Source organism: Melanotaenia boesemani, chromosome 19, assembly GCF_017639745.1.
Source record: "Melanotaenia boesemani isolate fMelBoe1 chromosome 19, fMelBoe1.pri, whole genome shotgun sequence".
Taxonomy (NCBI): Eukaryota; Metazoa; Chordata; class Actinopteri; order Atheriniformes; family Melanotaeniidae; genus Melanotaenia; species Melanotaenia boesemani.
In genome coordinates this window covers 3351833-3377046 of record NC_055700.1, presented here as the reverse complement: position 1 = coordinate 3377046, position 25214 = coordinate 3351833, and the positions used below count along the sequence as shown (strand labels likewise).

General features: G+C 38.5%; 1 protein-coding gene across 3 annotated transcripts in view; it reads right to left on the bottom strand.

The window, feature by feature from the left end:
- The window catches only part of ttc28 (tetratricopeptide repeat domain 28), a 147228-nt gene that overhangs the window by 2931 nt on the left and 119083 nt on the right, over positions 1-25214 (bottom strand). For 2 of the 3 annotated variants that reach the window (XM_041969192.1, XM_041969194.1), the window contains 18 exons: positions 24698-24950; positions 17057-17166; positions 15987-16116; positions 15595-15822; positions 14239-14398; positions 12329-12469; positions 10899-11043; positions 10595-10774; positions 10028-10515; positions 9707-9954; positions 7089-7213; positions 6045-6122; positions 5673-5832; positions 4349-4425; positions 2898-2921; positions 2470-2599; positions 1092-1199; positions 373-1012 (listed from right to left, as the gene is read on the bottom strand). In XM_041969192.1, coding sequence (XP_041825126.1) covers positions 373-1012; positions 1092-1199; positions 2470-2599; positions 2898-2921; positions 4349-4425; positions 5673-5832; positions 6045-6122; positions 7089-7213; positions 9707-9954; positions 10028-10515; positions 10595-10774; positions 10899-11043; positions 12329-12469; positions 14239-14398; positions 15595-15822; positions 15987-16116; positions 17057-17166; positions 24698-24950 — 3425 coding nt within the window. The remainder of the gene's footprint in view (positions 1-372; positions 1013-1091; positions 1200-2469; positions 2600-2897; positions 2922-4348; positions 4426-5672; positions 5833-6044; positions 6123-7088; positions 7214-9706; positions 9955-10027; positions 10516-10594; positions 10775-10898; positions 11044-12328; positions 12470-14238; positions 14399-15594; positions 15823-15986; positions 16117-17056; positions 17167-24697; positions 24951-25214) is intronic. The other variant, XM_041969193.1, reaches the window with a different exon arrangement.

Genomic DNA, 25214 nt, shown 5'->3' with positions numbered 1-25214 from the left:
ATTTCATGTCTTTTTTGTGTGATTTTAGGTCAAGTGTGTTAATACAGTTTGTCAGTTATACCCCAGAGGTATAGAGTCAGAAAGTTAGATAATGCCAGTTTAAAGTTTAAGAAGGCTGATTGATATCATTTGAGAAAATCTCTCCCGACAACAACGCTGCAGGTCATCGCTGCTGAGGAGGGACACGACAACAGAATAATCAGTGAGTTTAACAACCTTCAGCATTCATTAGTATAAAAACTAGAGTAAAAAGAAGAGGGAGGACACAGCATCAGGGAGACCCCAGGACAGACTTTTTAACAGTGATAAGTTAAAAATATTCTTCAACCTGTTAAAACCTGTGACATTCAACTGTAACAACCCTGAACTCACACTTCCTGTTTGGTCTTGGGGCTGTCAGGGCTGGCGAGGGGCAGCGGCGGAGCTTTAAGCGGGGATGTAGGGGTGCTGATGCTTCCCTTTGAGGAAACTGTTAGAGGATGACTTCCTGCAGATCCTCTACCAGCACCTCTGCCATGTCGGTGTCCTGCAGGCAGCGGCAGAGTATCACATTCCCTTCCTCCTCGTCCCAACGGCTCGCTGCTGATAATGGAGAACCCCTCATACTCTTCATCCTCTCCTCCTGCTGATCCTCCTCCATGATTGGTCAGTCTACCTTTTGAGAGGCCGCCTGAGTGGCGTTGCGAGGTGTAGAGGCCCCTCCCTCCTCCTCCCCCTCTATAATGCTTCTCTGGCTCCTGAGGATGCGAGCGCTGGCTGATGATGTCACTTCCTGCGGGCTCTGGACGGGACAGAAAGCTGAGAGAGGAGGCAAGGGAGCTGAGGCTGTAAACTGAGATGGCATCGCAGGAGAGGTTGTCAGGGCAGACTGGGGGTAAGAAGGAGGGCTGAGGTGGGTAACAGCTGAGGGAGAGGGGTAAAGAGTGAGGCTGGGAGGCTGACTGGGAGGAGGACAGAGACTCCAGAGAAGAAGAGCTGTCCATGCTCAGTCGCTTCGGGAGCTCTGTGGAGTCTAAACGAAGAAAGTTGAGACTTACCACACAAGTTGAATATTACAATATTTCATAGGAGTTCATTTGAATATTTCTCACCAAACAGAGCAAGAAGAGACTGAAGGGCAAAATGCATGTTACGTCTGCTGGCCTGTTTTCCAGTCTTCAGGACGACCTCCTCCTGACCCACCTCACACAGATCAAAACCTAAAAGACACAGAAGACTTCACTTCGCTGGACTCTTCCTCTTTCATGTGCCGTCATAACTACACCACAACATATCAGAGGGAAATAACATCATTTCAACTCCATCAAGGTTAATGAGCAGCTACCGTCCAGATGTTACAGTCACAGAATGTCCTGAGCATTTCCAGACATTAAAATACTATTAATAAAGACTATTATTAAAAGAATATTAATAATAAATATGTTAAATAAGTTAAATATTTAAATAATAAAAAAGTAAAATATTAAAATGATATATAACAGAAATAAAATGTTTTATACATGAAGTTTAAAAAAACATAAAAAGTTAAAAATGTATAAAATTGTGTAAATAAAAATAAAGGTATGAATAAAAAATATCAGATTTAAAAAGGAAAAACTAAAAAATGAATTGAAAATGTATTTAATACATTTATATATTATATATAAAATATTTTCATATATAAAATATTAACATTTATAAAAATAAAATAAAAATAAACAAGTGGCAAAAAGAGCTCCAAAATATTTAAGAAGAGTCCTTGAACTAATATTATAATACAGTTTGTATTATTACATGACTGTTATGTGACCTTTATTCTTTGTGTTGCAGGCACAAACTAACAGGGTGAAATTAATTAGGTGACATGATGAATTAAATAAAAACACTTTCAGTCTAGGATGAATCAAACCTGAATACAACAGTCCTGAGAATAAGTAACACAGCAAGAGGCTAAAAATCATGAAAACACTTTAGGCTGTTTTATTGCCTGCATGGCACTCACAGAGCTGCACACCTTCATCTTCTGTCCTTTTCTCCTCTTCCTCTTTCCTGCTTTTATTTTCCATCACCTGGTGGATTCTTGAACCTTTTCAAGTCCATTTGTATTTATTTATTATAAAACATTACCATCCTCTGGAAGCCGTTACTCAGTGTCAAGATGACTTTGTGTCAATGAATTTACCTGAATGAGCAGATTCTTGTTTTTTTTTTTATATAACCTACAAAATAATACACAACTGTGTCTACAAGTAGGCTATAAAACCAAAAATTTATGAGTGAAATACACTTTATTTTGAAGCAGTTTGTGGCGTAATTGACTTTAAATATATCACAAACTGATCCAGAGGTGAATCTAACCCTGTACTTCACATCCTCTGTTTCAGCGATTACATAACATTTAACCAACAGTATATTTAGAATTGAGATAAATCATTTGACGATTGTGAGTAAAGCATAAAGAAATGAATGTCTCTTCCATCAGCGACTCACCGAGTGCAGCCAGGAATTCATGGCAGCCTGGGAGCCTCCAGAGCTGCACACTTATCGACACTTGAATAGGAGCCAGCGGAAAGTCTTGCTCTTTGTCGCCTGACTGCAGCTGCACCAGCACTTGATGAAGCTGTGGAGAAGAAACAAGACGTAATGACTGGAAGGATGGGTTGATCTTCACTACTTGTCCGCATGTGTTTCTGGCATCTGGTTTGAAAACAGTAACCACTGGAAATCCATGTCCACATCACATCAGTGCTTTTCATCAAACAGGAAACTGGTAACACTTTTTATTAAATCAAAACTCATGTCGCACTGATACTGCAAAGAGCCGTCAAGAAAAATGCTGCAACTACAGTATGTGTCTGAATGAAGGGGAGCTTGTTTTTACTTCCTTTGGACAAAACATTTTATCATGAAACACTTACCATTCCCACCATGCTTTTAACTGCCTTTAAGATGCAAGTGTGAGAGAAGAAAAAACAGAACTTTAGTGTGTTTTTCCTGCGTGAATGTTGCGTTGGAGTCACTAAACTCAGCCATGCATGAATGAAGACCTGCTCATGTTGATGATGCACAAGAAATGTGGATGGAGGGATACAACAAACAGAAACACAACCAGGTGCCTGGCACTAAGAATAAAAGTGGGCTATTTTTTTTCCACCAGCTGTATAATCTGTCTGTTTATCAGCTAGCTGGAGGTGGAAAAAGATGAGATGAACTTTTAATAAACACGTCAGATTACAATAAGCACACAAGGAAAAAAAGAAAGCGACATAACTGCACACACATTGTTAGGCATCTTGGTGTGAATCAGTGGTGGAAAGTAATTTTTTTCAATGGTCATTTTATTGTGTTTAAAAATATAAAATATAAAATCTGGTGCAAGCAAGACACCCAGTAAAAGCTGAAATTTTTCAAACAATAACAGAAAAACTTCTTGAATATTCAGCTACAGTTTTTTTCAGTAGATTCTCCAAATAGGAAGTTAAAGGGTGACAGGTGTGGGTGCCAATATTGGGTATAAAAGGAGCATCCACCAAAGACTCAAATCTTTCCAGACAAGGTTGAGACATTTTAATGTGTAAAGGCCAAAGACTTAAACCAGGAAGGTTTTTACATTTTTATTCTATTCTATTCTGTTCTATTCTATTCTATTCTATTCTATTCTATTCTATTCTATTCTACAGTCATTTAGCAGATGCGTTTATCCAAAGTAGTAAAAATGGCACAAATATGGCAGCTGCTATGTGTGTGTGCCCACGGTAAGTAGTTCAAAATGGCTCATTGTAAGAGAGTAAAAATATAACAGGTATGTTAGAAAAGTGATTAGATACCAGTAGAAACAGTTTTTAATATATTTAAATGTTCTGTCATTGGCCTGGTGCTGTCATTTTGTTACACACTGCACCTTTAAATTTGATCTCAGACTGATGTGTTCAAACTTGCTTACAAACTTTAACCTTCATCTGTTTAAAAGGCTGTATTTCTACTGCATTTTACAGTTATATTTTACTCATTTATTTCTACTACTTTAATTTATTTTTTATTTACTTAGATCTGTTGATTTGGAATGTAAAGTGTCCTTGGGTTTCCTGAAAGGCACTCTAAATAAAACATTCTTATTCTTATTATTCTTATTCTTTTGATGCTCCTCAGTATGTTAGAATAACTTGAGTTGTTTGCAGTTCTACTAAAGAGACAATCTTCTCTACATATTTTACACTGTATCAGTAATAACTGTCTGAGGCCCAAACACGTCAAATTGGTGTGACGTAAAGCTGTTTTGCTTTTACATAGTTGTAGCCTGGAAGGATCTGAGTTCTTCTTCCACCACTGACATGATCACGTGTGCAGTTTTTAAACACCATGGAAGTACCTTGAGAATGAGCTGTTCTCCGGCTTCAGATGCTGTGACCAGTTTACAAAGAGCCTGCAGTGCTGGAGGAGTCAGACCTGGTGTTCATCAGACATCAGAGCAGAGATTTAATATGTTGACCAAGAACATCTGTCAGCTTTATTTCCATTTATTTATTCTTTTGTCAGAATTATGGGCAGGTTTAAGGCTGTGCTCCGAAAATTACTTATTACATGTCGTACTTCCATCCCTAACCAGTCCTGACTCGGGGGCCAAAACCAGCCCGCCAGAAGGTCCAATGTGGCACATGAGATGAATTTGGTAAATGTGAAAATGACATAGAAAACAATAAGTTAAATTTTAAATAAAAGTAACTGTAATTCCTAATTTGTCCATTTGAGGTTTCATTTTTTTATATTTAAACCTAAACATTTCCAGATCAGGAGGAGAACTTGTTCCATGTTTTCCATCTTTCTGGCATCATAGATGTGACTTCAGTTTGTCTGATGAGGTGAGTCAGTTCAGATTACTACACATATGTGGAAATCTACACGTATGTAGATTTAAAATAACGTCTAGATCTTTGATCATAACGTGAAATACTGGATTCATTAAGTACTGTTTTAATTTGAGATCCATTGTGATCTGCAAGTAATAATGCACGTATAAATGAGTAAATAAATAAAAAACTAATAAATAAATAAATAAAAAAAAGCAATTTTTCTTTTTTATAAATGACATTAAAAAAATTAATGCATTTCATGAAATTTGTAATGAATCATTTCATATTAAAAAAAGTAAAATATATTAAACCAAAAATTTTATAAAGTTTAAAATTTATTTTAAATATACATGAATTTACAATAAATTTTATACTTTACGCAAACCTAAGTATATAAATCTGTATTTACATATACATTTTTGTATATATACACACATATAAAAAGTGTAAATGTAGTTTTTATGTACTTTGATAAAATTCATCAAGAATATTAAATAAAATAAATAAATGTAAGTGTGCATTTTTCTCAAGTAGTATCAGGTTATTCATAATGTTTTAAAATGATAGTTTATTAGGGGAAAAAGAAGAAAAATGTGGACTTTTTATTGTCTTTAGCTCATTTACTGGTCTGGCCCACTGGAGACCTAATCACACTGTATGTGGCCCTGGAACTACAACGAGTTCGACACCCTGCATTGAACAAACAAGTTGCCATAACTGGAAACGTAAATAATCTCTCTAATTACTGATATAATGTTGACAGATTAGATGTAATTCTACAGCTCACAGATCAGAAGGACACAGGTTGCCATTCAGCTGTGAATGATGGAAAAGCTGTGGTACCGAGCAGAGACTGCAGAGTGGTGCTGCACTGCTGCAGCCGGTCTCCAGGGTCCGATGTGGGGAAGAAAACTGCCGCAGGGAGACCAGCACCGCTGCCTGAGAAGTCCAACCGGAAGCCCACCGCCGATAGGAGAGCCTGCCACCCGGGCACCCCGCCAACCTTATACAGCACAGACGACAGGGACATAAACTGCTTTTAATCTGTTTTTAAAAACAACCCAAATCTGTAACCACTAACTGGTACAATGCATCAAGTGTCAGTCAAGTTTAAATGTACATGGTCCCTTATAAATATGAAAAAACCCCATGAATGGAGAAGAAATACAGGCTGACATTTAAAGATAAAGAGACAGAGAGACCTAAAACACGGACCTTGTTCTCAACGCTTTGCTGTGATGTGTACATCGGGTTACACTGGCCACTCTGAATGCGCTGCAAAGACTTTTCAACCTGTAGAGAAAGAGGAAAAGTTTATCATCACAAGTCTTGATGTCCCTTGAACTGAAACTGAAGGATTTACCTAAAAGCTGATAAATAGATAGTTTGGATATATGAGCTTATTATAACCCTTCTTAGAATGATGGGCAGCAACACTTACTTCTCTAACATTATTGCTGATGTCTTACCTCCTTGGAATTATGCCAAAACACACAGAAAACTGACAAAATGTTTGCTTTTGTAGGAGTGATCAGACTAAATAAGTTAAATGAATCAGTGTATTGATCAGCAGAACCTAACTGCTACTGACCTTCTTCATTCGTGTAGAAGCAGTTAGGATGGACCTAGTTTTTCACACACCGCATCAACATTTTGACCGTTTTTTGGTCAGTTATATGATGACACGGTGTAATGCATCATGTGTTTTTCATGTCTGATAAAGACCACATTTATAATGTTCTGATGTATTAAACCTTTAAATTGATCAATGTTTGTTCTTCATTTGAAGTGACTGCAAACTCTCCAAAGATTCAACCAGTAAGGTACATTTTAGGAACCTTTTCACGTCAGACGGCTTAGTAACACTCTGATGAAACTGGCTGAGCTCAGCATCCACCCAACACCATTTGTATTGATTGTCATGAGAGCACAGTGTAGTTATTTGTCTCCGTCTCGCCAGCAGCCAGTATCAGTTCTATCTCAGAGGGCAAGTGATGCATCACAATTATCAGGACAGAAAATCATCAGACAGAAAAAGAATTTTGTATATTCATTATCTCAAAATTATGTTTTCAAATATCTTATTTTGTCCAATTTAAAGCCTCAAATACTCAAAATAGAAGGAAATTGGCATCATTGAAGGAAACTTTCAACAGTGAGTCTGTGGTATTTTATTCTTTGGATCCATTATTTGGATTTATTTAAATTCATAGAGACACCGATACTGAGCACAGCTTAAAAAGAGTGACAGCGTCTCACCAAGTGCAGCAGCACCCTGAGGGCATCCCTGGCCCTGTCTGGGTACTGGAGGATCTCTGCCAGGGCCTGTCCAACCAGCGACATGGGGCTGTTGAGCTTCACATCACTGCCAATCAGCATATAACCTGAAGAAAAAAATCAATTTAATTCATTACCATTAATTAAACCTGCAATGATCATCTTTTAGACATAAGGGGCAGCAAAAATAAGGTCTGAACATTAATAAAGCAAATAATTTGTTCCTCTATGTCTCTATGTCCTCAGATTTGATCAGTACATCTCGAAGGACGTTTCACAGAGGAGGATGCATGAGTGTATCCTTTACTCAAGTCTTTTGGGCATCCATGATACAGTATCTAAAGACTATCATACTTAATGATAGTATCCGTCATATGACTATGAAACATGGAGGTGATCAGCTGGATCAAGTTCGGCTGGCGAATGGATTGAGGGCGTCACAACCATGGGGGATGAGGTTCAACACCCGCAATTTCTCACTTTTTTTAAAGAAACTTTTTATGTAGTTTTGCACAAACGTCACTGTTCCAGTCGTCTCTGTGTCTCGCATCGCGGCATGGTAACCTCCTCCTCCCCCCTCCCTCTCCTGCTGTTCCCTGACTGGCAGTCGCTGATCAGCTGATTGGCTTTTCTCACTTGTTGCACTTGCTCTTTCAGCTGAGGAGGAAACTAGCGGTTCATGGTTCACACTAGCAAAAATACGCAACATCAATCATTAGGGCTTTGCAGATGTTGGAGACACAGGTCTGAGCACTTAGGGGCCATGAATGTGATGAGAAAAATTATAAATGGGTTCTGGGACACAAATTAGAGCAGGATCCTTCACTAACAAAGTAGCTGACAGGTGGTAGAAAGGATTTATACTCCAGATATGCAGGGGCGGGTCTAAAATATTTTGATGGGGGCCAGGCAGGGTCCCTGACCAGGTTGGGACTTGTTATTACAACTAAAGTGATAATTTAATGTAAAAATGCAAAGAAAAAACCAAGTGAGCACTGGCTCTTTCTGTTGATATATCAGGTATTTGAGGAGAGCTACAAGTACCTTGGCATACCACAAGCAAATGGCAACCACATAGAAGCCACAAGGAAAGCTGCTACAGCCAAATATCTGCAACGAGTAAGGCACGTCCTGAGAAGTCAGCTCAATGGTAAGAACAAGATCCGGGAAAAATAACAGCTACGCCCTGCCAGTGGCCAGATACCCTGCTGGGATAATAAGCTGGACAAAGGAAGACGTTCAGACCACAGATGTTAAAACATGGAAACTGTTCACCATTCATGGAGGGTTCCACCCCAAATCCAGTGTTCAGAGGCTATACACTAAGCACAGAGAGTGAGGTCGAGGACTAGTTAGCATCAGAGCCACTATCCAAGATGAAACATCCAAGCTCCATGAATACATCAGGAAGATGGCCCCAAGGGATGAAGCACTGGGTGAATGTCTCAGGCAATGGAACCTGGAGGAGAATGAAATAGAGGAACCATCATGGGAGGACAAGCTCCTGCATGGGATGTACCACCAAATGATAGCTGAAGTGGCTGATATGAACAAGACCTACCAATGGCTAGAGAGGGATGGACTGAAGGAAAGCACCGAGCAAATCATGGCAGCACAGGAGCAAGCCTTGAGTACCAGGGCAATCGAGGCCCAGATCTACCACACCAGGGAGAACCCCAGGTACAAGCTGTGCAAAGAGGCGCTGAAACAATCCATCCCCTCACAGCAGGCCACAAGATACTGGCAGGCAAAGAATACATGGTACGCCATAACCAAGTAGCCGGCATAGCGTACAGAAAACATCTGTGCAGAATATGGACTGGAGACCCCTAGGTCACAATGGGAAACACCTCCCAAGGTGGTGGAGAATGAGATGGCTAAGATCCTGTGGGACTTCCAGATACAGACCGACAAAATAGTGGTGGCCAACCAACTGGACATTGTGATCATGGATAAGCAGCAAAGCCGTGGTGATGGATGTAGCCATCCCCAAGGATGGAAACATCAGGAAAAAAGAACACGAGAAACTGGAAAAATACCAAGGACTCAAGGAAGAGCTGAAGAAAGCCGGGAAGGTGCAGGCAACAGTAGTACCAGTGGTCATCGACGCACTGGGGGCTGTGTCCCCCACACTGGAGAAATGGTGCCAACAGATACCTGGAGAACCATCAGACATCTCCAACCAGAAGAGCACAGTCCTAGGAACAGCTAAGATACTGTGGAGGACTCTCAAGCTCTCAGGATCTGGTAGAGGACCCGAGCTTGAGATGAACAGCCACCCATCCCACCCAGGGAAGATGGGAGAGTAGATGAGGGTAGAGTTTTTTTTTTATTTTTATTTTATAAAGAAAAAAATTAAACAAAAATAAAATACGTAAATAAATTAAATTAAATTGTGTAAATATGTTACTGGGGCAAAACTGATCATAATATTTTCTAAAAGTTTAGTTCATTAAATGTAAACATGTACTGGAACTTCTTTGCACTAAAACAAACTGCAAACAAAAACTGCATTTTAAGTGACCTGTGCTTATTTCTAGCTGGAATCCCTGCCTGCTGGGGTGGACTAATTGTGTTTATGCTCAGCTGTGTTTGCTCACCAGCCCAGTTGGAGGGATGTGAGAAGTGCTTGCTGCTCTGCAGAGTCTTCATGGCTTCTGTCAAAGCTGCGCTGGCTTTGGTCCCGTTCAGTAGGGCAGTGTAGAAGGTGTGTGTAAACAGTTTGGATGCAGCAATCGGTACAGGCCACAGGGAGACGCACACGCACTGGACACCTGCAGCCAAGAAGGCTCTAGTCAGACCCACCATCCCGTCAGCGGTGACCCTGCTGCTGGACTCTGGGTACAACCTGAGGGGGAAAAGACTCAGAGGTCACATGGCTCTATCCAACAGCTCCACTGAATGTTGAATGAAAGTTTTACCTGAGAACCACTAATTTGACTGTCAGACACAGGTCCAGTATATCAGCAGCGGTGAGGAGGAAGTCCTGGAGCGGTGGGCTGTCACAGACACTCTCCCCATCCTCACTCCTTTCATCTGCACCTCTCAGTCTCTCTGGGCTGCTGTCTCTTTGCTTCTCTTTGGGTCGGAGGCCCTGCCCCTCCCCTCCGGAATGCTCTTGGTTCAGTGCAAGGACCAACGCGGCGAGCTTCCAGGAGATATGAGTCGCAAAGTGGACGCACTCCGCCTGAGTGAGTGCTGCTAAAACACGCTCCTTTGTGGCGTTTACTCCAGTGAGGGGGTGACATCCCAACTGTTCCCCCAACCAAAGAGCTTCCTCTTGGGCTGAGGGTAATGGCCCCCACAGCCAGCGGTCCATGACGCTGGGGGGCAGGTGAGGAGCCCCGACAACTGCAGCCACTGAGCCTCCATCTGGGCAAAGCAAGGGACCACTGCGGCGAGGATGAGGCTGTAGGTTGAAAGCAAAAGCCAAAATAATGAGCAGAGAATGAATAAACACATCCAGACTTTTGCAGCAGTGTTTTTACCTTGGTTCCAGCTTGCAGGCTGGCTAATGAAGGTACAGAAATGAGGGTGAATCTCTCATACAGGTACTCATTAGAAGAGCTGCCTTTGAGCAAGGCAAATGGAATGAGGTACAGTTCTCCCTCCAGAACCAAAACAAGTTGTCTGTTCCTGCCAACAGGTCCACTGCTGTGCATCAAGCCCTGCAGACATTCATAAATACAAACAATAATACAAAGACTTGGGCAAAAAAGCAAAAAAAGTATAAATGAGAGACTGAATGAAGTGTAGATCTTAGCCAGGAAACACACAGATACAGATACACACCCCTTCCATTGGTGCAATGAGTAAGTCATAAAGTGCTCGCAGAGGGGGTTTGCCAACATTACTCGGTCGCCAGTGAGGAGAAGATAAGCCGTCCTTTGCAGGAGACACTGTGGTACTATACAGACTCGTCATGCTCTGACAGCTTCTGTTAAAGCAACAAAAACACACAAGACAGATGTTATATACGGAAACTAATGGACAGAAATCCAGCCAGGAATAAGACTTAAAGTCTGCAGTGATACCAACAGACATGTGAGGCAGCACCTAGGATCTGGATTCAGGAGAACCCTTAAAAACACCCTTAAAACACAACTGACACCATTTTTCAAAGGTTTCCATGCTTGCCATGCCCACATAACGCTTTACAAACTCACACACCCTTCTTCTGGTTAATTTATTGTAAGCTAAGCACTTTTAAATACATTCAGCTGTGCATTCATGTCAGACTTATAGTCGGTGGTTATTCTTTGGCAATGGCTACAGCCTCAAATGTTTTAGGAAGAGCCCCACATCTTCAAAAAGAAGAAACCGATCATGTATTAAACCCCCAGAAATAATAAGAATTACATGTTTGCTTAAAAATACAACTGGGTTATGGGTCATTTCAAAAAGTGGCTCACACATCCAAAAAATCTGACATTTTTACCAGTTGTTCCTTGTTTATCCGGTAGGCACCCTGTAAAATGTTATTTGCTCGGATGGACACTTTCTGAGATGCGGCCATTTTAGTAACGGGGTGTTTGTATCCAGTTTGGCTTGATTTTTCTGCATCCTTATTTTCCCTCCATTTTCAGGCGTCAATATCTAAGAACAACAGCACACAGGAAACTGAAATCTGGGTCGGTAGAGCACCTCCATCTACCAGTAGGTGTAAATGCTACTCTTAAGATGATTTTATGTGTTTTTCATTGTTTAAGAATTGTGGAATGTGATAGCGTGCCTTCTTGGCCAGGTCTCTTTCAAAAAAGAGACAGTAGTCTCACACACTCCAGAATGGAAGAGGGTGCAGCTCCTCTCGAGGACGGCGGTTCCAGAGCCCAAGCCGTGCATCGAGGTGAGTACAACTTTGTCTATCTGGAACACGTCAACCTCGCTACCAGAGAGGTGAGGTTCCACGTCCCCAGAGCTAGCTTCTGCAGCCGAGGGTCAGATCGCCAGGGTCCCCACCTTTGGTCGCTGCCCAGCTCATGGTGCACCCAACCCGTACAGCCCCTCCCACAGGTGGTAAGTCCACGCTATGAGGGAGGGCACATATCACCCTTTTAAGCTACGTCCAACCGGGCCTCATAGGCCTCATGCACCACCTCCAGGCATGGCTCTGGTGACCCGCATCCTGGACGGGAAAACTTTAAACCAACAATGTTCTGTATCATAGGAGTCATCTCAGCCACACTTTGTCTACCAACAACTTTTAAAAAATCCGATCAAACCTGTTGAACAGGTTGTTTCTGGACACCATGCGGAGGTAGCCTGAGGGGTCAGTGGCTGAGGTGAGTTTGTTGTTCAGCTCCTCAAACTGTTGCTCCAACAGATCTCCAGCTTCACTCTCCGTCTCGCTGCTGGAGCAAACTCTGGAAGCAGAAACAACATTTTATTACACCTAAAGTGATACTTATAATAACAATAATAATAATGATAATAATAACAATAATAATAATAATTATAGTAATAATAATGTTTTTGAGGGCCATTATGCTGTGTACCAGCTCTATCTGATCCCCGTCTGACGGCGGCCTCCACGGCATCATTTTAAGTTCTTGCGCCATCATAAATAATAGGAGATATATGTATACTTATCTCTGTATGTGGCTATATTTATGTATATATGCATTAAGGCTGTCAGACGTGCTGTGGATTAATCATGACTGATCACATTTCAAAATGTAACCCCTGGCTTGGGGCAGACCTCGAGCTAGTTCTTACCACCAGCTGGTAAGAAGTGTGGACCAGAACGTCAGCTGCAACGACTGACTGGTTAATTGTGCGATTTATCATACGGGTTATCCTGCAGCCATCCTCTTAATGGAATTTTGACAGTGTGTGTGTGTTTCTAGTGGTAATTATTATCATCTTTGTCAGTATTATCCAGCTGAAAGAAGAGGCTGGGGAGAGGAAGTGTGGACCTGTAGACCCTGTATAAGCAGCCCCTGACCCTGGATAAGTGGCAAGAAAATGGATGGATGGATTTTGTTATTAGTTTTTTTTTTATTATTATGTAATCCATCATTACTCAACAGGATATAATTAGTGTTATTGATTATTATCTGCAGCAAAATCCTGTCCAAGACAAATTTCTTCCAAAAGAGACTAATAAAGTACATTTGATTATTTATTCATCTATGCAGTGCATGTCAGCTACTGAATGAGTCGTACTGCACAGACAGACACACAGTTTTTATACTGAAATCTCCAAACCTTGTCTGGTCATGTTTGTCTAGTAAGTTTGCAGCTGAGTATTCTTTGTACTTCATTAAATCTCCGGGTTAATCATCCATCATCTACTACAGGCTGTGAGGACAAAGCAGGATGCAGACAGCAAGATGCTCTGTTATTATGTTTCATGGCATCATCTGATGGCACAATTTTCCTGCTCAGAGATATTTAATCTGGGTTAAAACACTAGTTTCAGAGCCGACCTTTTTGGTTTGGAAATCATTCTACGTCTCATGCTGTGACTGAGCAGCATCAACAATCATCACACATGACTGTGCCAGACATTCTCAACACATGACAGATGCAGCGAGCCGGCCCACTGCAGTGGTTCTCACAGGAAATGGTGAGAGGGAACATTTGCTGACACGACACATGGTAGTGATTTACAAACTGGTGCAGCTGTGCCAACCTGGGCCTGGAAGTTGCAGCAGGATAATTTGAGGATAGGGAGAGAGGCAAGATGGAGGACATTCAGCATGTGGATCTTCTGTCTTGCTTCTCCTCTCTTCTGTTTTAATGAGTGAAGACAAAATGTTTGCAGGTAAGCTGACTGATCTGTGCAGCTGTGCTGCTCCATGTGAAACCAGCCAGATGTTCAGCATCTTTACTAAAGTTGATCATAGTTGCACTGGGTGTATAAAGAGTTCACAACACCATTAAATTCCAGGTTTGTGCCATGTTAAAATATTTGATGGTCATTTCCCTGGTGTCTCCTTTGTGTTGCTTATGGCTCTGCCTCTTGGCTTTTTCTTGGTGTTTAGTTATCCTGCCTGTGCTGCACCTTCAGGTATTATCATTAAACCTTTCATTTCTGACATCTGTCTACCTCCTGTCTCTACAACCTGGATTTGGGACCTCAACCTCTGCACACTGACAAATGAATACATCCTCTGTGAAGAAAGACTACCTGCTGTAATGGCTGTCCACTCCCAGAGCCTCTCTGACACTGCAGATGTACTGCTCCAGAGACAGGGGACTGAGACACTGTGGGCTCCCTCCTCCATCCTGAAACTCAGACGCCTCTGGTCCGGCTTCTCCCAGATACACCTCGTTAAACTTCACAATCCCTGTTTCAAGAAGAACATGCATGATTTACAGCACTGCTTGGGTGTTAAAAATACTGCATGTAAAAAGGCTTCATGTTCACTAGGAAAGGTAGATCTGGAGAACAAGTGATGGTGCTGCTTATGTCCTCCATAGAGTGGCCTTTGAAGAAAGGTCATGTGGCAACAAAGTGATTAAAATCCAAAGGTTTATTCTCTTTGGAGCAAAAATATCTTCAAATGTCAGATCATGAGCGTGGACTCGGTTGACATTTCACCCTGAAAGCAGAACCAGAAAAGAGCTCATGATGTGCTGGATATGAAAGGGTTCATCCTCTGAGGAGATGGAGTGTGTGTGGTAAAGATCACCCTGTTGCATAAAAGACCTTATATTATAACCTTTCCATCCACTAGAGGGCGCCACTTATGTTTTTATATATACATTTTTAAAAATGTTTTAATCACAATATATGAAATTGTTTAATGATTTCCACTCATTATATGTATTATGTTTTATTTCTATATATTAATTTTATCTGACATTTTCTTTTACATATTTTATCTATATCAACTGATCCAAACACATTTTTTACCTCAGCTATTTGGAACTGAAAAATACAGAAATATATTAGAATAACTTTTCAAGAGCTAGATTTTTTATTTTAAATGTACATACGTGTACATTTCTACATGTTGGTAGTAATCCTAAACTTCTGAACTGACCTCATAAGACAAACTGAAGTCACATATATTAAGTAAGAAAGATAGAAAAGATAAAAGCTGGCTATTCTCCCGCCTTGGAAATGTTTTAGATTTAAACAAAAAAAATAAACCTAATGTGGACAAATTAGGAATTAAACTTACTTTGATTAAAATAATTGTAGTTAATGTCCTCTATGTCATTTTCACATTTACCAAATTCATCCCATGGGCCAGATTAGACCCTCTCACGGCCGGTTTTTGGCTCCGGGCTGTATGTTTGACACCACTGAAGAAGATCTACTGATTGAACTTAATGTCTCACGTTTGCTTTCAGCTGATTTTTAAGGTTCAGGCAGCAAAACATATTGGACTTATTGGAAAAATATTCTGGCTTTCTCCTCCATCTTCATGATTACCATGGCAACGCATCCAACAACAGTAATAACACTGATGCTGAGGTTTGCAGCTGTCTTTGTGTCTCAATGACAAACCTGCTGTGCAAGTGTGTCGTTGTGTACCTGTGCCGGGAGATATCAGCCAGCTGTACAGAAATCCTCCAGCCAGAGAATAGTAGAGGACCACGGCTTTCTGATTGTTGACCGTCTCCAGGATGTGCTCCACGGTGACCGGGATGTACGGGTCAGCGCTCGCTGCTTGCTGACTTCCTTTCTGGCGTTCAACCAGCAGATCAGCAAATGCACGTGTTCGTCCTCGCTCAGCTATGGCCAGCGCCTCGTCATGCCGGCCTGAGAGTAAAAAACATATGGAGAAGGATCACAGAGCATAAATCAACAGGAAGGGAGCTGGAATCCACAAACCCATCAGTTTTCCAGAGTTTTACCTGTGCATCTTACAGGGAACACATTTATTACACAAAATAACAGAAGAATTAAGAGAGGAATTAATTTACCAAGGCTGACGAGGACTCTCTGGAGAGCCTGGTAGGAGCTGGTTTGCAGGTCAAACAGGGAGAGCTTATAATCCAAATTGTGCTGCGTCTCGTGACGAATTGTCTCGAATAACACAGATGCTCTGTACAGCTGGAACACAACAAACATCATGTCACTGTAAATATACAAATCTACATGGAGGAGGTATTTCACACTCATCAGAAGATGCTGTGCTCCATCACATACGTCTACCCTCGGAACAGTTTCATCTAAAAGCAGCTGACGGTCTTTGTTTAACCCCAAGTGAACCTGCAGTAACAATGATGACCACTGGGTGGTGCTGCAAACTCACAGATACACTTCACAGCATCGCACTGGAAACTGAAACATGGAAGTTACTCCAATAGAAAACAACAAGAATCTAAACTTTAGTTAGATAACATTGAGAAACGTATGCATGAAATAGTCAGACCAACAACCATGCCACATTCAGAGTCACTTCAATCCTCTTTCTTCCTCATTCTGATGCTCAGTTGGAACTTCAGCGAGTCTTCACCATGTCTACATGACTAAATAGGTGTAACTGCTGCCGTGTGATTGGCTGATTAGATATTTGTGTTGGTGGGGCTGATAATGTGGACCGGTGACTTCATGTAGACGTGGTTCTAGCTTCGCAAACATAATAATTTGATGTGTTTAATTTGAATAATTCTAAAGAATTGAGATTTCAACCTAAATCTGGAGAAAACTAAAAACAACCAGCTTTAAAGATACTATCTTAAATAATTGATTTTCACTGTTTTGCAGATAACAAACCAATGAATCAATCATTTAACAGAGAAAGTTTCCTCTTCTATAATCTGCACATCATTGAAATAAACAATAATAGTGGATAAATAACAAAATTCATGTAAAATAAGCAGATTTTATCACCCTTTGTGTAAACTACTATAATATTGATGATATAGTTTAAATATGGTTGACACATCTCAAAATGCAGCTGTTTCTGCACAAAAAAATTCTCTTTAACTGGAAAGTTTAGTTTTTATTTATGTGCATAAATTCTGCATCTTTACATTCACGCACACACCTGATGCTGCGCCTCCTCCAGGTTTCCGCTGGCCCACAGAGAGAGGCCGAGGCGATGGCGAATCTTTGCTTCATCTTCTCTGCGACCCAAATGCTCTGCCAGACGCAGACCTGAGAGGAAATCAAAGACTTTGAGGCTTGTGTCAGCGAACCCGGTAGATCGAACCCGTGCCGCTCAGGTACTTTTTTAATCAGCTGATTTAAAGTCAAAGTTTGTGTATTCTGTCTGTTTCAGGTATGTTTTATCTTTGCTGCAGAGAAGGTGCAGGCGGTGCAGACAGGCTGTGTTTAGTTGTCATCAGGCCCTCAGATTGAGCTGAATCTCATCAAATATCAGGTTTTCATTCACGCCTCTCTGCCTGCTCGCCTCCGTCTGGGCCTGTGATGTTCGGCGTCTGTGTTTCAGCTGGGGAGGTTAATTGGCGGCATGAATCCGGATGTTTCTCCAGAGTCGTCCTCACCTCGAGCCAGAGCCCCATTCCTCACTGCTTGTTGAGTTAATGATCAATTTAAATCCAGAGGATCTGAGACTTTAGAGACAAGCTGTGCTCCACGAAGCCTGGAGGAGCTCATGAATTAACCCAGCCACTTTAATTTTAAGCATCTGTTTAAATCGGGATGTATTTCAATCCGTCTCAGTGTTGCTATATGTGCATTTAGGAAAGAAACCGAAGCTTTAATTTTAACAGAGCTGCAGTTAAAACACACATGAGATGTTTAAAAAGATCAGCCTTGTTAGAAAAGAAATGAAACCCAACAGGATTGTTGACAACAAGCTGTTGACAACCACAGTGATCCTCGGCATCACACTCATGACTACCTTCATGCTTCATCTGAGAAACACACCTCACAATGTTCACACGCTTATTAATGTTAAAGAGAATAGCCATGTGTAGATCAAAGTCTGTCTGAGAGCTTCCCTAAACGTGGTCCAGACAACTGAAGGGAAAAAGTGTAACAAACTGCTGACTCAGTCTTTATCGCAACATCAGAAGTTTGTTAATTTGGGTAAAAACAAGCTTCTTTTGAACATTTCCTTCAATGCATGTTGTGTTTTGATAAAGATGAAATACTAACAATTCGCTGCAGAGCTGCTTCATGTTTTACCTCATCATCATGAGACCTACGTTTTCTGTCTCCTGTCTGAAATGACATCATTGAAGTACATCTTCACAACTACCGGGGTTGTATGCATAATCTTGATCTCTACAGAAAGCTATGACATGTGAGGTGACTACAGAAGTGTCAGAATCCAGATATGCATTACTGTGTCAGAGTAAATTCACCTAGAACACAGTAGAAAATGTAAATGTTATTTCTACCTAAAATAAAACCACATTACCTTATATGGAAACCAGAGAATAGCAGTTCAGTTCACCTAGGAATGCGTAAAGCAATCCTAGGAATGAGTAAAGTAGTTCAAGGAATGATTACAGTAGTTCTAGAAATGATTAAAGTAGTTCTAGGAATGAGTAAAGCAGTTCTAGGAATGAGTAAAGTAGTTCTAGGAATGAGTAAAGTAGTTCTAGGAATGAGTAAAGTAGTTCTAGGAATGATTAAAGTAGTTCTAGAAATTATTAAAGTAGTTCTAGGAATGATTAAAGTAGTTCTAGAAATGATTAAAGTAGTTCTAGGAATGATTAAAGTAGTTCTAGAAATGATTAAAGTAGTTCTAGGAATGAGTAAAGTAGTTCTAGGAATGAGTAAAGTAGTTCAAGGAATGATTACAGTAGTTCTAGAAATGATTAAAGTAGTTCTAGGAATGAGTAAAGCAGTTCTAGGAATGAGTAAAGTTCTAGGAATGAGTAAAGTAGTTCTAGGAATGATTAAAGTAGTTCTAGAAATTATTAAAGTAGTTCTGGGAATGATTAAAGTAGTTCTAGAAATGATTAAAGTAGTTCTAGGAATGATTAAAGTAGTTCTAGAAATGATTAAAGTAGTTCTAGGAATGAGTAAAGTAGTTCTAGGAATGATTACAGTAGTTCTAGGAATGAGTAAAGTAGTTCTAGAAATGATTAAAGTAATTCTAGAAATGAGTAAAGTAGTTCTAGGAATGAGTAAAGTAGTTCTAGGAATGATTACAGTAGTTCTAGAAATGATCAAAGTAGTTCTAGGAATGAGTAAAGCAGCTCTAGGAATGAGTAAAGTAGTTCTAGGAATGAGTAAAGTAGTTCTAGGAATGAGTAAAGTAGTTCTAGGAATGATTAAAGTAGTTCTAGAAATGATTAAAGTAGTTCTAGGAATGAGTAAAGTAGTTCTAGAAATGATTGAAGTAATTCTAGAAATGAGTAAAGCAGTTCTAGGAATGATTACAGTAGTTCTAGGAATGATTAAAGTAGTTCTAGGAATGATTAAAGTAATTCCAGGAATGATTAAAGTAGTTCTAGAAATGATTAAAGTAGTTCTAGGAATGAGTAAAGTAGTTCTAGGAATGAGTAAAGAAGTTCTAGGAATGAGTAAAGCAGTTCTAGGAATGATTAAAGTAGTTCTAGAAATGATTAAAGTAGTTCTAGGAATGAGTAAAGTAGTTCTAGGAATGAGTAAAGTAGTTCTAGAAATGATTAAAGTAATTCTAGTAATGAGTAAAGCAGTTCTAGAAATGATTAAAGTAATTCTAGGAATGATTAAAGTAGTTCCAGGAATGAGTAAAGTAGTTCTAGGAATGAGTAAAGTAGTTCTAGAAATGATTAAAGTAATTCTAGGAATGATTAAAGTAGTTCCAGGAATGATTAAAGTAGTTCTAGAAATGAGTAAAGTAGTTCTAGGAATGAGTAAAGCAGTTCTAGAAATGATTAAAGTAATTCTAGAAATGAGTAAAGCAGTTCTAGGAATGATTACAGTAGTTCTAGAAATTATTAAAGTAGTTCTAGGAATGATTAAAGTAGTTCTAGAAATTATTAAAGTAGTTCCAGGAATGATTAAAGTAGTTCTAGAAATGATTAAAGTAGTTCTAGGAATGATTAAAGTAGTTCTAGAAATGATTAAAGTAGTTCTAGGAATGAGTAAAGTAGTTCTAGGAATGAGTAAAGTAGTTCAAGGAATGATTACAGTAGTTCTAGAAATGATTAAAGTAGTTCTAGGAATGAGTAAAGCAGTTCTAGGAATGAGTAAAGTAGTTCTAGGAATGAGTAAAGTAGTTCTAGGAATGATTAAAGTAGTTCTAGAAATTATTAAAGTAGTTCTGGGAATGATTAAAGTAGTTCTAGAAATGATTAAAGTAGTTCTAGGAATGATTAAAGTAGTTCTAGAAATGATTAAAGTAGTTCTAGGAATGAGTAAAGTAGTTCTAGGAATGAGTAAAGTAGTTCTAGAAATGATTAAAGTAGTTCTAGAAATGATTAAAGTAGTTCTAGGAATGAGTAAAGTAGTTCTAGAAATGATTAAAGTAATTCTAGAAATGAGAAAAGCAGTTCTAGGAATGATTACAGTAGTTCTAGGAATGATTAAAGTAGTTCTAGGAATGATTAAAGTAATTCCAGGAATGATTAAAGTAGTTCTAGAAATGATTAAAGTAGTTCTAGGAATGAGTAAAGTAGTTCTAGGAATGAGTAAAGTAGTTCTAGGAATGAGTAAAGTAGTTCTAGGAATGATTAAAGTAGTTCTAGAAATGATTAAAGTAGTTCTAGGAATGAGTAAAGTAGTTCTAGGAATGAGTAAAGTAGTTCTAGAAATGATTAAAGTAATTCTAGTAATGAGTAAAGCAGTTCTAGAAATGATTAAAGTAATTCTAGGAATGATTAAAGTAGTTCCAGGAATGAGTAAAGTAGTTCTAGGAATGAGTAAAGTAGTTCTAGAAATGATTAAAGTAATTCTAGGAATGATTAAAGTAGTTCCAGGAATGATTAAAGTAGTTCTAGAAATGAGTAAAGTAGTTCTAGGAATGAGTAAAGCAGTTCTAGAAATGATTAAAGGAATTCTAGAAATGAGTAAAGCAGTTCTAGGAATGATTACAGTAGTTCTAGAAATTATTAAAGTAGTTCTAGGAATGATTAAAGTAGTTCTAGAAATTATTAAAGTAGTTCTAGGAATGATTAAAGTAGTTCTAGAAATGATTAAAGTAGTTCTAGGAATGATTAAAGTAGTTCTAGAAATTATTAAAGTAGTTCTAGGAATGAGTAAAGTAGTTCTAGGAATGAGTAAAGCAGTTCTAGGAATGATTACAGTAGTTCTAGGAATGATTAAAGTAGTTCTAGGAATGATTAAAGTAATTCCAGGAATGATTAAAGTAGTTCTAGAAATGATTAAAGTAGTTCTAGGAATGAGTAAAGTAGTTCTAGGAATGAGTAAAGTAGTTCTAGGAATGAGTAAAGTAGTTCTAGGAATGATTAAAGTAGTTCTAGAAATGATTAAAGTAGTTCTAGGAATGAGTAAAGTAGTTCTAGGAATGAGTAAAGTAGTTCTAGAAATGATTAAAGTAATTCTAGTAATGAGTAAAGCAGTTCTAGAAATTATTAAAGTAATTCTAGGAATGATTAAAGTAGTTCCAGGAATGAGTAAAGTAGTTCTAGGAATGAGTAAAGTAGTTCTAGAAATGATTAAAGTAATTCTAGGAGTGATTAAAGTAGTTCCAGGAATGATTAAAGTAGTTCTAGAAATGAGTAAAGTAGTTCTAGGAATGAGTAAAGCAGTTCTAGAAATGATTAAAGTAATTCTAGAAATGAGTAAAGCAGTTCTAGGAATGATTACAGTAGTTCTAGAAATTATTAAAGTAGTTCTAGGAATGATTAAAGTAGTTCTAGAAATTATTAAAGTAGTTCCAGGAATGATTAAAGTAGTTCTAGAAATGATTAAAGTAGTTCTAGGAATGATTAAAGTAGTTCTAGAAATGATTAAAGTAGTTCTAGGAATGAGTAAAGTAGTTCTAGGAATGAGTAAAGTAGTTCAAGGAATGATTACAGTAGTTCTAGAAATGATTAAAGTAGTTCTAGGAATGAGTAAAGCAGTTCTAGGAATGAGTAAAGTAGTTCTAGGAATGAGTAAAGTAGTTCTAGGAATGATTAAAGTAGTTCTAGAAATTATTAAAGTAGTTCTGGGAATGATTAAAGTAGTTCTAGAAATGATTAAAGTAGTTCTAGGAATGATTAAAGTAGTTCTAGAAATGATTAAAGTAGTTCTAGGAATGAGTAAAGTAGTTCTAGGAATGAGTAAAGTAGTTCTAGAAATGATTAAAGTAGTTCTAGAAATGATTAAAGTAGTTCTAGGAATGAGTAAAGTAGTTCTAGAAATGATTAAAGTAATTCTAGAAATGAGTAAAGCAGTTCTAGGAATGATTACAGTAGTTCTAGGAATGATTAAAGTAGTTCTAGGAATGATTAAAGTAATTCCAGGAATGATTAAAGTAGTTCTAGAAATGATTAAAGTAGTTCTAGGAATGAGTAAAGTAGTTCTAGGAATGAGTAAAGTAGTTCTAGGAATGAGTAAAGTAGTTCTAGGAATGATTAAAGTAGTTCTAGAAATGATTAAAGTAGTTCTAGGAATGAGTAAAGTAGTTCTAGGAATGAGTAAAGTAGTTCTAGAAATGATTAAAGTAATTCTAGTAATGAGTAAAGCAGTTCTAGAAATGATTAAAGTAATTCTAGGAATGATTAAAGTAGTTCCAGGAATGAGTAAAGTAGTTCTAGGAATGAGTAAAGTAGTTCTAGAAATGATTAAAGTAATTCTAGGAATGATTAAAGTAGTTCCAGGAATGATTAAAGTAGTTCTAGAAATGAGTAAAGTAGTTCTAGGAATGAGTAAAGCAGTTCTAGAAATGATTAAAGGAATTCTAGAAATGAGTAAAGCAGTTCTAGGAATGATTACAGTAGTTCTAGAAATTATTAAAGTAGTTCTAGGAATGATTAAAGTAGTTCTAGAAATTATTAAAGTAGTTCTAGGAATGATTAAAGTAGTTCTAGAAATGATTAAAGTAGTTCTAGGAATGATTAAAGTAGTTCTAGAAATTATTAAAGTAGTTCTAGGAATGAGTAAAGTAGTTCTAGGAATGAGTAAAGCAGTTCTAGGAATGATTACAGTAGTTCTAGGAATGATTAAAGTAGTTCTAGGAATGATTAAAGTAATTCCAGGAATGATTAAAGTAGTTCTAGAAATGATTAAAGTAGTTCTAGGAATGAGTAAAGTAGTTCTAGGAATGAGTAAAGTAGTTCTAGGAATGAGTAAAGTAGTTCTAGGAATGATTAAAGTAGTTCTAGAAATGATTAAAGTAGTTCTAGGAATGAGTAAAGTAGTTCTAGGAATGAGTAAAGTAGTTCTAGAAATGATTAAAGTAATTCTAGTAATGAGTAAAGCAGTTCTAGAAATGATTAAAGTAATTCTAGGAATGATTAAAGTAGTTCCAGGAATGAGTAAAGTAGTTCTAGGAATGAGTAAAGTAGTTCTAGGAATGAGTAAAGTAGTTCTAGAAATGATTAAAGTAATTCTAGTAATGAGTAAAGCAGTTCTAGAAATGATTAAAGTAGTTCTAGGAATGAGTAAAGTAGTTCCAGGAATCAGTAAAGTAGTTCTAGGAATGAGTCAAGTAGTTCTAGAAATGATTAAAGTAATTCTAGGAATGATTAAAGTAGTTCCAGGAATGATTAAAGTAGTTCTAGAAATGAGTAAAGTAGTTCTAGGAATGAGTAAAGCAGTTCTAGAAATGATTAAAGTAATTCTAGAAATGAGTAAAGCAGTTCTAGGAATGATTACAGTAGTTCTAGAAATTACTAAAGTAGTTCTAGGAATGATTAAAGTAGTTCTAGAAATTATTAAAGTAGTTCTAGGAATGATTAAAGTAGTTCTAGAAATGATTAAAGTAGTTCTAGGAATGATTAAAGTAGTTCTAGAAATGATTAAAGTAGTTCTAGGAATGAGTAAAGTAGTTCTAGGAATGAGTAAAGCAGTTCTAGGAATGATTACAGTAGTTCTAGGAATGATTAAAGTAGTTCTAGGAATGATTAAAGTAATTCCAGGAATGATTAAAGTAGTTCTAGAAATGATTAAAGTAGTTCTAGGAATGAGTAAAGTAGTTCTAGGAATGAGTAAAGTAGTTCTAGGAATGAGTAAAGTAGTTCTAGGAATGATTAAAGTAGTTCTAGAAATGATTAAAGTAGTTCTAGGAATGAGTAAAGTAGTTCTAGGAATAAGTAAAGCAGTTCTAGGAATGATTAAAGTACTTGCATGACAATAGCCTAAAATAGTTTTGCTGTTATTAGTGCTTCAGGCTCATAAATGCATCCCAAGTTTATTTCACTCTTAGTTTTTTTTTAATCATATAGCTTATTATAAATATAATTTAAACACAAGGAAGGAATGAGACTTTGTAAAAGCATGAAATAGACATGTTGTGGCCAAACACTTGCAGGGAACCCTAGTTTGTAATTATGACAAGCAGCTACGTCACATTATGCCGAAACTCTGCAGAAACAGATGCACTGATGAGCAGCAACAGTTCTGTCTACAGTATTTTTAAAGGCACAAATCAGCTATCAGTCTGCAGAAGTTCATCCAGCCATGTTTAAAGGATGTTTGCAATGTTTGCATTACAGGCAGTTTCAATGAAAACCTATTATGATTATTAAAAAATTACTTCCAATGAAAAAGTACCTTTACAACATCTTGTTCACCAGAAGCCCATTCATGACCCATTCATTTTAAACAAGTGTCTTACCCTCCTGCAGGTACATCACTGCCTGAGCGTAGTTCTGCAGTGCATGGTGTGTCCTTCCGAGGCTCCCATAAGCCAGAGTTTTAGCCATTAGATCGTTGGTCTGCGCCGCCACGCTCAGGTGCTGCTCCTGGAAGACCACGGCTCGCTCGTATTTTCCCAGAGCTTCGTAGGTCAGACCCAAGTTTCCATAGGCTCGACCCTGACTCCTCACACATCCCATCTGCTCTGCGATGTCCAGCGCCCTTTGGTGCCACTGCAGCAGAAGTGTTTTATTATTCCAAGTTCCCAGCATCTAAACATTTTCTAAGATGTCCAATAGATGTTTTTTATGGTCAAAATCAGCCTCCAGGGAAGTGGCTGGAAGGGCATCGCCTTCAGCCTCAGAAAGAGGAGGTCCGTTAGCCTGTGTGCTCTATGGAGAAGATCAGGGAGCCAATCCTGAACAAGCTACTGTGCAGGGAACTGCTGCGCCCAGGCCTCAGCTAACAAGTGCTAACAGCAGCTGAATGCATATTCA